Source organism: Anabas testudineus, chromosome 16 (assembly GCF_900324465.2).
Source record: "Anabas testudineus chromosome 16, fAnaTes1.2, whole genome shotgun sequence".
In the NCBI taxonomy this organism is placed as follows: Eukaryota; Metazoa; Chordata; class Actinopteri; order Anabantiformes; family Anabantidae; genus Anabas; species Anabas testudineus.
In genome coordinates, this window is record NC_046625.1 from 2817885 (window position 1) to 2831650 (window position 13766).

General features: G+C 40.1%; 1 protein-coding gene across 1 annotated transcript; it reads left to right on the plus strand.

The window, feature by feature from the left end:
- Positions 1 to 1372: 1372 nt before the first annotated feature.
- ctss2.1 (cathepsin S, ortholog2, tandem duplicate 1) lies at positions 1373 to 9784 on the plus strand. The gene is made up of 8 exons (XM_026372607.1): positions 1373 to 1520; positions 3659 to 3783; positions 3910 to 4032; positions 5951 to 6103; positions 7089 to 7313; positions 7524 to 7689; positions 7922 to 8024; positions 8666 to 9784. The coding sequence occupies exons 1-8, from the start codon at positions 1502 to 1504 to the stop codon at positions 8763 to 8765; spliced, it is 1014 nt and encodes a 337-aa protein (XP_026228392.1). The 5' UTR covers positions 1373 to 1501; the 3' UTR covers positions 8766 to 9784.
- Positions 9785 to 13766: the final 3982 nt, after the last annotated feature.

Here is a 13766-nt window from a genome sequence, read left to right on the forward strand (position 1 = left end):
GATGTTGAGTTATCTCGAGTTACTTGAAGCACTTCGTACCCCTCAAGTCTTTTCAGTTTTATCTCCAAAGCAACAGACTTTCATTGTGGCTGGCTCCATAAAGAAGCACAGTTTGTAGTAGCCTACCTCCAGGGCATGGGTTAGTATCACTAACCCAGAGCACAGGCTGGTTTTGTGCCAAAGTGCTGAGTTAAATCTAAAAACCCACCAGGCACAACCCACATTTCACACTATGGGGTTGGTAATGTGTGACAATTTCAGTCTCTAGTTTTAATTAGTTTGATTAAGAAAGTTTCAATAAGAGCTCCTCTGTTCCTGTTAGTTTCTTTGAAATCGTAACCAGTTTTCTCTTCATCACGTCGACTTTCGTTGTTGTTGTTTTTCTGTTTAGCACTTTTCCAGTGATTCAACTGTAAATTGATGTTTTCTATGAAATTCAATAAAGGTTTCATTTTGAAGTCGAGTGCATCATTTGGACTTTTTAATACTAAGATATAAAGATGAAGAGACAAAGATATATGTTTTAACATATTTTAAAATGCTGTGTCTCAAATTACAGACCCTTAATTGAATCCCTGTTCATAGCTGAAGGAGTGCGTGTGCGTGTGTGTATTTACAAACGAGACGATTCAGCAGATACAATATAATACAGAGTGATTTAACATTATAAACCACATCCACAGCAACGTCTTTAGAACACTGACATTCTATGAGATCCTACTGGAACTACTGGTTTCTACAGTATCTGTCCACCCAACACTTCGGTCCAGAGACCTCAACAACATCTGGCAGGCTGCCATGAAATGTGATGACCTTCTGACCTTTCAGCCTCCTTCCAGCCTCCTGGCAGGTCAAATATTCATCTTGACCTACACTCATGTCCAGGGTCACACATCCCAACATCCACTGTTTGGATTTCCAAGACATTTGCAGTTCACATTCACAATGAATCCCCACGTTTTGAGAGACCTCTCTGACCTTTCCCGCTGTACCAGCTTTACAACATAGGAAATGTCAGAATCTAACGAGTTTGCCATGAAACATAATAGAAGAATGTTTTTCCCCGTTTTGCTCACAGGATACATCACTGACTGACTGATAACTCAGTATTAATAAAGTCCTAAATGCTTGTTTTAGCTCTTTGGGAGGTGTAATTCATATTACAGGGTCTAGGGGGCACTGTTTGGGCCCAGATTTTACTTTCATAAGTACCAATGTTCGCTGTTTTAACATATCCCCTGTCTTCTCTTCAGAAAGTGGTTTATGACATTGATTTGTTCAGTTCTGACTCTCTGGGCTCCTACGAACCCTCCATCATGTCCTGGTCCGGCGCTGCGTCGTGCGCCGTGCGCCCGCTGCGCCGCAGGTGGTTGGAGAGACTCAGCGTGATGCTGCTTTCTGTTTCTGAGGAGGAAGAGCTGCGAAACATCATGTGACGGTGTCTGTATAAATATCAACCAGGAAAACTCGACGGACTCAACGGAGCAACAGAGACGCAGCGATGACACCGACTGTCCGAGGCAAGTGACACTTTGACTTTTCATCCCAGTTCTGTGGCTTTTGATAAAAAAGGAGAGGTCGAACGAGCTGTAACGTGGATTTGAACTTTTACTTTCGTTCTTACTTTACTTTCTCTAACACTCGTGTACAAGCTTCAGGTGAAGGTGATGATGAGACATATTGGACATTATCCTCCTCTGTACACTGGTTCTGGGGCCTTTTGTTGTTTCTATACATTAATAATGAGAGTGAAACCAAATGAAAGTCACATTGTCAGCTTCTAAAGGCTTCAGTGAGTTTAAAGAGTCATACATCCCCAAGGCACAGAAGTTAGTGGGGAAGCAGATAAGTTACAGTTACTAGTTATCAACCAGTCAACTCTTCTCTTTATTCAGTTATTTAGTTGATCGTCCTTCAGCAGATCAGGTAAAACTAGTAGATCTGGTTATTAAGACTGTGTTTGATCCAAGATCTCATGAACCAGACTTTAGATTCCATGAATTAATCTTTGTACTTCCTTGATTAGTTGCTGAGTCTGTTTTGTGTTGTAATAAAGTTCTAAGTATTAAACAGTAACTGGTGCATTCAGCCGTATTTCTTGCCGGCTCATTAGTTTCTGTTCAGGTCTTGTGACTGGGAACTTTATTTACACGGCAGCTGAATAGTTTTCAATATGTGGAATTGATACACAAACATAATAAACGCCCAGAGTCACGCACCCTTTTTTTTAAAGAGCCTGTTCCACTTTGTAAATGGGAATTAGTAGAAATCTCAAAGGTGTCAGTGTAACAGCATCTAAAATAACACCAGCAGCAACCACAGCCTCGGAAAGAACCACGGTTTTAACCAGCTGCTAACCTTGACCTTATCAACACCACCATCTATTGTGTTATGTTAACTAAGCACTGAGTTAACCAAACACAACCATCAAACTAGAAGCAGGAATTGGTTACCAGGGGCAGACTTACATATTTTCCCACCATGTGTTGGAGCCTGTGTGGTATTTGAATGTACAAATGATTTAATGATTTGTCAGAATTGGTTTTGATAGTTTTCATGTTTTACTTCAACTTCATAAAGAGACATTAGGACATATCATAGGAGGAAATACACAGGAGGAACTGATAACACTGGAATTCCTGCTATGACACAATGAGCATGAAACCAACTTGCAGCCATTACACAATTTCTCCAGCTACTGCCACATTTGTTCATTTCAGTTTTGTTGTTATTAAAAAGTGAAAATTTAGGACGCGACCAGTTCACTCTCTAATCTGCTGCAGACACATTTTAACTTTCAGAAATAAGCTGCAGTGTGACTCCATCTGTTAAAATGCATGTGTGAAATAAAAAAAAGAGAGGGACATAGTTATGAATTATAATTTTTAATATAAATTTTATTTCCTGAAAATGTCCATACTGCTGTGCAGAAGACAGGTAGGTAATGAAGACAATAAGACATGAGCCAACTTTAACCTCATGGCTGTAGAAACTTCAGTCGAGCCTCTGTATCTGCTGTTTCTGAGCCAACTGAGGGGCAGAGCACCACATTAGAGCCCATTTATGAAAACCACTTCCTCCTTATACAGAAAACAACTAGCTCACTTTTGTTCCTCGTTCTTATTAATAGATCTACAATTGGTCTGTTCTCAAATTCATGTTCAGTTAATGGAGCTACATACAAATTCATAATAGTTGTTGAGTTTAACCTCACAGCAACTTAATCTGTGTTGAACACAGCACATGAAACACAGGCTGCATTGAAAAATAATAGTTATATTTAACATCAGTGTGTTTGTTCACAGTTAGCCACAAAGCTAACTATGAAGTCTATGGCATACGTCTTAAGATGTGTTACATGGTTTTAGTAAACTTTCTATATTTCTGTATTTCTGTTCTGTCAGGAACAATATTTTATTTATAAATGACATTATTATTTATTGATTCCTTCTTAGCTTCAGTCTTTTTTTTTTTTTTTTTTTGTCCAGATCTAATTCAACCTCTGGACACGTTTCGTTACATCTAATCTTGCCTCAGACTCTTTTATAAGTAAAAAACATTAAGGCTTGAACTCTGGAGGGCGAATCAGTGTGTGTTAGCAGTCGTCTAATCAAAGGTCAGACGACATGTGACCCTGTGTGTGTCTCTGTGTTTACAGGTTTGATGTTGGGGAGCCTGCTGCTCGTCTCCCTCTGCGCCGGAGCAGCAGCCAGCTTTGACAGCAGGCTGGACGTCCACTGGAACCTGTGGAAGAAGACACATGGCAAGATGTACAGGAATGAGGTGGGCTATATCATGGAAAGTTAGATGCAAGTATGTTTACAGCCAATGAAAACTGTGAGTCTGTTGGTACAACATATGTAGGATTTAGCGTTTTCTTATACAGCATTTGTACGTCTTTGTGTTGAGGTGGAGGATGTGCGCCGCAGGGAGCTGTGGGAGAAGAACCTGATGCTCATCACCATGCACAACCTGGAGGCCTCCATGGGGCTTCACACCTACGAGCTGAGCATGAACTTCATGGGAGACCTGGTGAGACACTCGCTCTTTTCTACAGCAAATGTTTTATGTTTGTATGGATTTATGATTTATTCATGTAGGAAGGCAGCAGACAACTAAAGGCTCTGTGTCAGTCAGTAGATTAACAGACGCAGATTTGTTTGGGAGATTTTATACGTTCATGCAGAGTTAACACAGGTGTTGCATAATCTCCCCTAACTTTTAAAATCTGCTAAATTTCTTCATATAGTCTATTTGAATGTGATTCATTTAATGTGAAGACAACACTGTTCAGTTGGAAGTAGCTCCGTTTTAGTTCTGCTTGTGTTTATGTTTGATGGAGGCTGACATAACATAATAATAATAATAATATCTGCTACTCACACTATTCAGGACGGAAAGTCTCCTTTTACTTTCTCTGCATCTTTGGCCAAATGGAAAAAGTGCAAAAACCTTAATTTACAGTTCAGGAAATTTAGATTATCAATAGCAAGAGAGTAAATAATTGTGAAATTAGTAAATAAACATTCTTATACATTATGATTGTGTTACTACGTACAGCACTGTTTCACACAGCAGCTACCTGTAAATACTCACTGCTGTGTGATTACGCCTGTATAATCACGTTGCACTTGTTGAACAGTTAACCCAAGCAACACAAATGAAAGGATGGGTTTTAATATAAAATTAACTGTTACAATCCAAACAGAGAGATAATTGTTTCAATGCGAATCACATAAAGAGTTGGAGATAATGAGAAACTAACTCCCACTAAGTTTGTTTTAACCTCATGCAGATTGTGAACACGTCGTCTTTTAGCCTTTAGCTCTTGCGCTGGTCTAACTTCACTTTGCTTAAGAAACCGGAGTTTCTTGGCTTCGGCCTTTTAGACTTTACTGAAATAATGAAATGATTTCTGCTCTGAGCTCATTCGCCAATCAAGCTCACTACAGTCGTTCTCCACATACAGTATGTGGTCAATAGCCTACAGTATGTTCTGGGTCTGACTTAATGAAGGGCCGAAGTACTGCACACTGGAATATTAACTAGTGGTGTTTTGATTTGTGTCCTTTAACCTACCCGCTTCAAACTGGATCATTGTTGAGCAGAATTCAAACTGTATTTCAGTCCAGCCTTTATTTATTTATGTACTTATTTATAATCTCTATTTATGCCACAAGTAAAAAATGCTTTCTGAGAAGTAAACTCAGATAGAGGGCAGAAAGCTGATAATGTAATTAAAGCATAGAATGAAATATATTCATCTGTTTGAACTAATTGACTTGACTCTGAGTAGGAGTGTCAGCAGCGTTATCTGGGGCAACACAACGTGAGCTCACAAAGGTTGGACATGATAAAGTTGTTGTGGCAAACGAGTTAGAAACTATTTGCTCATTTACACATCCAGCAGTCTCAGAGCAACATTATGACATATTTAGAGTCGTGTTTCTGAAACAAACGTCCAACATCCGTCGTTCATTTAGCTGCTTTTTAGGTGATTATCTTAAAACCGCTGATGGGAACCAGTCCGATGGGAGCTTTAAATGGAAACAAACCATAAAGTTGTGGGAGATAAAACCAAAACCGAAGCTGAAAGATGTTTAAATGTTCAGTAAATCTGACAGGAACTGTTAAGAATGATGCTTCTCTGTCAGTCTCGTACATGACACATGGTCCTTTTATCCATTATTAACATTAATATTGTGTAATTCAACTTTGAAGTGTTAAAATAAGTTTGTCACATTAAACATGTGAAGATCAATGAAACATTCAACAAACGAATTTCCATCTTACCACAAAGTAACTATGTTCAATGTAAGAAACTTGGATTATTCTAACTTCCTACATCCCTGACATCGATGGTGCATATCATATCATCTCTAAAACTTAAAACGTATTTGAAACGAAACACTGTGCTACTAATTTGTATTTGTTATCTACTTCCCCACAGACAGGAGAGGAGATCCTGCAGCATTTTGCTGGACTCAGTCCTCCAACTGACATCCAGAGGGCACCATCTTCCTTTGTGAGGACATCGGGTGCTGCTGTTCCAGACACTATGGATTGGAGAGAGAAGGGCTGCGTCACCAGCGTCAAGATGCAGGTAAAAACCAAACCGTGCCATCTGAACCCTTTCATATGTCTGTGACATCGCTGACTGTGTCATCAGCTCCCCTAGTTTCATTTCCCACTTTTCTCTGGTTTCTGATTCGTCACATGGTTTGTTGTTCGCACAGGAAGTCGTGACCACAACCACCAGCTTTTGCAAGTTGCACGTGCCCGACATAGATTAACCCAAGAAAATCCAACTCACCATTCAACAGCTTTTAGTTTTAATTTAAATATGTTTTTCTTCATCCAGTTAAAAAAAAAAAGGTTTTGTTCTTGGATTTGAAAAGTCCTTTATAAAAAGTGGATTTTTTTTATATTATATATTTTAGATTCATCCAGTTATCCAACATAATGACTATTTAGAAGCTCTTATTGGTACATGTACACGCTTTAAGATTTCACATATGTTATTTTGTACTCTGCTTTACAACTGACGTGCTTACACGTCTACAATTATAATCAATTTGAAATCTTTAAGTTTTTGCTAAAAACAAAAAGTATTTTTTATGACCTTGACCCAAAAATCTGCAATTTAAAAATAATATTACTGAGTTTTTATGTTTGGGGTAAAATAAAAGTGCATAAACTCAAGTAAGTACTAAAGTTGAACACTAGTCAACTAGTCAGCACATGAATATCATTCAACCAGAGCTACATGAGTATTGATTCTGGGATACCTTCTGTTCTGTGCAACATGTTAAATATAATTGACAAATAAACATAGTTCCCAACAAGTCAGTAGAGTTCTGTAACCTCTTTAACTGTGCTGGACCCTTCATGAGTCCTTCTTCAGGAACTCCCATTGTGATGCTTGATGATGTCATGTGTACTGTATGAGTGTTTTAAGTGTAATATGTCCTCAAATTGTGTAGAAGGGCATTGAATCTCGTATTGAATCCATTAAACCAGCAGTTGGTTTTGATGTTGTGACTGTAACTTTTCATGACATTACAGTAACACTAGTCTTTTAAATCCAGGGTTCGTGTGGCTCCTGCTGGGCCTTCAGTGCTGCAGGGGCCTTAGAGGGCCAGTTAGCCAAGACCACAGGGAAACTGGTGGACCTCAGCCCCCAAAACCTGGTGGACTGTAGTAGCAAATATGGCAACCATGGCTGCAACGGAGGCTTCATGAGCAATGCCTTCCAGTATGTTATCGACAACCACGGCATCGACTCTGATGCTTCTTACCCCTACACGGGACAGGTAAGTTGAAGATGCATCAAAGCAGTTTGGAGCAGATCTGTTTGTCACACCCGACTGTAGATGCTCTAATTTAACCACACACAAAAACAATAAATAAAATAAATAATAATAATAACAATAACAATAATAATAATATTATCTTAATGAGGTCAGTGTACACAGGTCATATGTAAATAATTAGTTTTAAACTGCATTGCATTCTCTTTTCAGACACAGCAGTGCCACTACAACCCTGCGAACCGTGCCGCCAACTGCTCCACCTACAGTTTTCTCCCTGATGGGGACGAGGGGGCCCTGAAGGAGGCGCTCGGCACCATCGGACCCATTTCAGTGGCGATTGATGCCAAAAGACCAAAATTTGCTTTCTACAGGAGTGGTAAGTCATGACCTTCAGCTGCACAGGCACCCATCACTATAACTGTACAAAAAGTAAACATCTCTGAAATGTAGCTTAAGAATAATAATTCCACTTTTTACAATATATTTTCTTTTTTTCAGAACATGAGAATCAATTAGGGAAATAGGAAAAACGTTAAATATCTTTATTTAAAATCCCAGCTGAAATAAGTGTAAAATTAATTAAAACATTTTAACTCCTATCATGTCAGGAGTGTATGATGACCCGTCCTGCACCCAGGATGTGAATCATGGAGTGTTAGCCGTGGGCTATGGCACCCTGAATGGACAAGACTACTGGCTGGTGAAGAACAGGTGAGACTTTTTCACTGTCCTGTCTAAATCCCCAGATTGTTCATAGGTGCATAAACACATAGTTAGTCACTGAGTACATGTTTACCTCCTATGTTCCTCCTACATTTAGTCAAACAGGATGTGAAACAAAGAAGTCAGCACTGTGCAGGGAAGTCCACAGCTTCAGCAATCAATGACAGACAGTTACATTCTGTTCAGGACTTGTCACTGACATCAAACTTCACAAACATCTGCCTCAATAAACTATAAAGAAGGAGTTTAATTCCTCATCCCTTATTTCATGAAGATATACTGCTGACCTCATCAGGGCTGCTTCTAAATGTGTGTTTGATGCAGCCGTTCAAGGGCTGAGGTTAGAGAGACCATAAGGTGATAATTTCTGTGTGTTCCAGCTGTTGTGTCACAAAAATTGCCTAATTAGTTAATAAAATCGAGACTCACAGGGAAATTTTAAATCATCCAACCTCTTCTGGACCATATAAAATGTTTTAATTGTTTAAATTAAATTTATATTAAAATGCTTTAAAACCTTCCTACCTTCAACTTTTACTGTAACAAGACCGTACAAGATAATTAAATACGCTGGAGAACATGTTCTATGCTCTTAATCAAATATCTTTTTTCCCACTTCACTTGTGCAGCTGGGGAACTTATTTTGGAGACGGCGGCTACATCCGGATGGCTCGCAACAAGAATGACCAGTGTGGCATCGCCCGGTATGCCTGCTATCCTATCATGTAACTGAGGAAACTGAACTGAACTGTAGCAAAACTAAAATTCCTTTTTTTGTTTAGTTTTAATTTACTACAAAGCTGCAATTGGAAAATCTTTAAATACTAGATTAACTAGTTTCTGATTAAACATCTGCATTTTATGGTGTTTATTTTGTAAAGTTACACATAGAATTATTCAATGTCTTTGTCTTGTAAGATGTTTGTGTCTCACTTTATTCATGTGTGTTTGAATCTGTAATAAAGACACAGATGTGCTCCTTGTTGGTTCAGTCCCAGTGATACACACTAGGCTGACACAGGAGATGTAGATGGAGGTTAAAGTCTGATTTTACACCATCAGCTACATCTGCCATAAACAGTGTCTGAGAGGGTTCAACTGACTCATTTGTAAATTAGTTTGTTGGTCACTTTAGCGTTTACCTGTTATGGCAGAGGGGACTTCAGAATCAATGTGTAATAGGTAAAAACAGTCTGTCTGTCCTGTGCTGTGCTGTGCTGTGCTCGTGTGTGGATACCATAAAGTTCCTCCCTGTAGGCCAGTAGCATTGTTTGCACAAAAAGAAAAGTCTTAAAAAGTTTTTATTCACATCAAACATTTGGCTACTTTAAAGAGTCCTTTAAGATATTAGTTAAACAGCTTGAGACTGATGTTTTTGGAGAGAGGAGAAGACGAGCATTGATTAATTTCCCTCGCTGTCATTAAGTCTGTAGCATGAAGCATCAGCGGCATTAGTGCGGCATAAAGAAAACTGAAAGCTTTGTCTAAAGGTAACAAGATGTGTCTCACAGAACCTCCAAACCTAACAGAAAAATGACAAGTTGTGGTTTTACAGACGGATAATTTGAACATTATTTCTTGGCTCTGCGTAGTGAACTGTGGAGCTGCTGCTTGGTTTTTATCCTTTGGACAGAGTCGTTCTGTTTGAATCTAACTGAACTTAACACTGAACCACCTCATTTGTGAGTGTGGGCTGGTTTCTGCTCTGACTTGTTTCTAATAAAGTGACTTTAAAAGTCAATTTTGCACATTTGTTTTATGTTTTGTTTAATTTGAAATTGATAAAACTGCCTCATGTCACTGTGAAGACAAAGTAAAAACATGTTTTCTCATATGATGTCGTTTATTTTTCTTGCTGTGTCTCTGCACCTTGTGGTCAGGTGCATCCTGTTTCCTTTAATTATCCTTGCAACGTGTCCACCTGTGGCAAATTGATCTAATTGGGCAGAGTTTAGAAGAGCACACACCCTGCGCACTGCATGTGTTTCCTGATTGAACCTTAACCCTGAACTCGATCAGGGAACGCATATCAAACATTTCCATAGCTTTGAATGAGGTGCTGGACCATACCTGCGGTTGTTTTTAGCACTTTATACAGAACTAGATTAACTTTTTCCCGTCTTTGAGCTTGAACACCTCGCTGCTGGCTGTGACTGTATTATTTATTACACGTGCAAATAAATGAGTGACCAAAGGGGAATACTGCAGCGTAATGAGGGGGATTCCCAGTGGTTTTGTAGTTTAAAGTTTAAAGAGTACAGGAAAACATTTTCCAAGAATATTGGTGCCAGCGTTTGCTCTTAAAACCCCACAGAGCTTCTCTGCTAACACCTCCAACAAGGTCAGAATAAAGTCAACAGAGATTGTGTTGGGTTACAAATGAGTCATTTTTATTTTTTTTAGTGCAACATCACAACAAACAATTTTCACATGAGGTATTCAAAGGGATTTTCTTTAGTTGTTGATACAAAATGTCCCACCATGATTGACGTTTAAAGTGTTGTGTATCTTTTTTTTAAAGCCTTTGGTTGGTTAGCCACATTCATTAGTAAGTCTAACACATGAACAAAGATGGCACGATAAAGCATGGTGGGTCGAGTCCGAGCTGAGGAAACTCAGACTCAAATATAATATTTCCCTCAGCTCTTCCCCGTTTAAAGCTTTTTGTATGGAGTTCATTAATTCCTACTTACAACAGTGGGATCGGACAGTATTTCAACTACACTAAACATTTTGGAAAAAAACAGGTGGGGGTGGTTTACAAATGTGGAAAAATAGCTTCTGTCTCCTTTGACCTTTATTTTTTATTTTTTAATCTTGAGATGAGAGCTTTATTTTTGGGCTTTTTCTGTTACAGCAAGTCACATGATTCTAGTTTTTGAAAACAAGGAATAGGCAACGTTGATTACAGCAAGATCCTCCTTGCTTGGATTGTCACCTCCTTCTTTTTTTGGTCTTGAGAATGATTTTCTTTATATACAGAACATGGATCAATGGGACATCCTAGCATACTGGACTTAAGCTTTGGCTGGATGGGGGCCTCGTTTGGCTCCTGTTACGGATTGATTCCAGCACATTTGGTTCGGAGTAAAAGGCATGAAGAACAGATGGATGGACAGACAAGTTAGATAGATCGATAGACAGACACCCTGACAGGATGGATTCTTTGGTTAAGGAATATCTTTGCCACACAACATCTCACACAGTTGAGGTAGATGGGTAAACTCTTCATGTACACACAGGGGAGAGGCAGGGACAGACAGGGGGACACTGGGATTTACAGAGTCCAAAGACTTCCATCTGAAGACACTGCCTCATGTCAGTTTCTCAGTTCCAGTTCAACATAAAACTGTTTTATGCAACATAAATAATCAGCACGCGGAACCCCACTGGTGCTTTTTTGAATCCTCTGAGTGCTACGGTAGCTCTGACAGGGAACTGCTAAAACTACCCATGATACATAACGATTCAGCAGTTACCCATCAATCTTTGGTTGATTTTTTTGGTTTAAACATGATCAAAAAAATATTTTGTCTTTTTTTTTTTTTCTTTCAGTTTTGCTATTTATTTGCTCTTACTCCAGACTTGCTCTTCAACAGCCTTGTCTGCCAGTCTCATTTCAGGATCAAGTTACTAGAAAAGCCACTAGGGGGAGCCACAGGCTAAACTGCAAACACGGATCACCTGCAGCAGTCAACTCAATTCAGGCCCCCCAGTCCTCCCTACTTCCATCTGTACAGAAAGAGAAGAGCTTCTCTGCTTGACACGGAGCAGAAGGTGGCTCAGTACAAAAAGCTCTGTCTCCATTTTAGGCTCCTAGTCAGAGAGACAAAGGGAAACCTGAAAGGTGTCACCTCAGCTTTGATACTATGACAGTAGCAAGCAGGGGTCGGCAGAGGAGCCTCCAAGCTCTTTTATTTTTTATCTTTCCCCCCTGTTCAGAATCAACTGCACACCCCATCCATCGCCCCCCCTTTCGCTCTCAGCATGCTTACAATTGTTGCTCATTAAAGTTTAATTCAGTTCTATGCCCCACTACTCCAACACCTCCTGTTCCTCAAACAAGCCCCCCTCCCACCTCTCCTACACACACACACACACACACACACACACACACACACACACACACACACACACTACCACTATCCTCATTCTGGATGATTCAGCCTCCTCTCTGATCTCCCTCCGCCCCCTTTGAATGCCCCCTAAAGCCCACAGGTCTGGCCAAGAGCGGACCCCAGACCAGATACCCAGAGAGAAGACGGGATGAAAAAAGCCTCCCCTTTGAAGTCGGTGAAAAAGTCGATGGCCTCTTTCATGACCGCCTGTCTTTCAAGTGCACGCTGTGAAGGGGGCCCCGGCAATCCACCCCTTCCAACGTTAAAGACAGAGAAAGAGAGAGAAAAGAGACAGAGGGTGGAAAACGGCCAAGCTAGCCTGGCAACATTTTCACAGAGGTCAGAGAATCAAATTGTAGGTGATTTTCTCATGATTTAGGCACTGACCATGCAAAATGCTGGAAAATCAAATCACTTGTGCCTGTTGCAGGAACAAATTCAACCTGAGGGGACTTGGACAGCCAGGGCCAAATCCTACAAGCCCCCAAAGCCTTATCACAGATTCCTACATGATGACAAATGAACTTCAAGTCCTTTAGAAATCCAGGGACCAGAACCTCACAAGTCTGAGAAGCCTCCCAACCAAATCTGATATCCAAAGAAGATGAGGAACAAAGTAGTAGAACCCGCAAAGGCCAGGCAGAAACCAGAATACCCTACAGCACCCCTATGACATAAACCCATGATCCCCACAAGGCATGGAATAAACCTTTTAGGAACCTGAAGTCTGGCAAAGCATCCTAGCACATTAAGTACCTCATGAACAGGAACAAAACCCAAGAACCCTCAAAATGCAGGAGCAAACCCTACGAAGAACCCTGGTGGAACTGAGACAACTGGCAGAAGGGCTTGGCATGTGGAGGACGGTGAGATCACACACTGAGTTGGACATAGACAGGAGTGTCTGCACTGGGTGGGGGGGCAAGTTAGGGAGACTGGACAGGGTGGTTCACAACTATGCATTTCCCCAGGCAGACACACAGTACGCATGTTTGCATGTGACCCTGAAGGACTCGCACTCAATGGGGCCTTCAGACAGAACCTCAAGTTGGACTCCAGACACTTGGGTCTGAACCCAACTCGGAAGCAACCTGTGAACCTATGGGATGCCACATCTTCATCATTATTACTGTTATTTTTCATAGTATTATTAATTATAAATATTATCACAACATTCAAACAAGCTTTGGCCTTGGCATTAAGAGCTGACCGCAGAGACATTTGCAAGAGTAAAGAAATCCCCATTATTCTACAAAAAAATAAAAGGAAAAACAAAGGCCAGGCCTTAAAGATAGATACATAACATCACTGGGTGGTTGGGCTGGATTGGCTTGGGATTCAGGAACAGGGTTTAGGGATTCAGGCCGTACATTCAGGGAGGCAATGTTAATCTTTGGTATTACGATGGGAATCTACAGCTAAAAGTGCCCATCAGAAAAAACGTCTTCAGTTTCACACAGACATACAGAGCATTGTTAAATAAATACTTACAGTATATAGATAGCATAAATAAATAACCAAATAAATAGAGATAGGAAAGAAAACGGGAAACAATAAATACACAAATGCAGTAATAAATATGTTGATCAGATCAGCAGTTGCATTTGAAATG

Coding starts and splice junctions, on each gene's coding strand:
- ctss2.1 (XM_026372607.1), top strand. Junction 3,784..3,909: donor GCAAGATGTACAGGAATGAG/GTGGGCTATATC, acceptor CTTTGTGTTGAG/GTGGAGGATGTGCGCCGCAG. Junction 7,690..7,921: donor ATTTGCTTTCTACAGGAGTG/GTAAGTCATGAC, acceptor CTATCATGTCAG/GAGTGTATGATGACCCGTCC.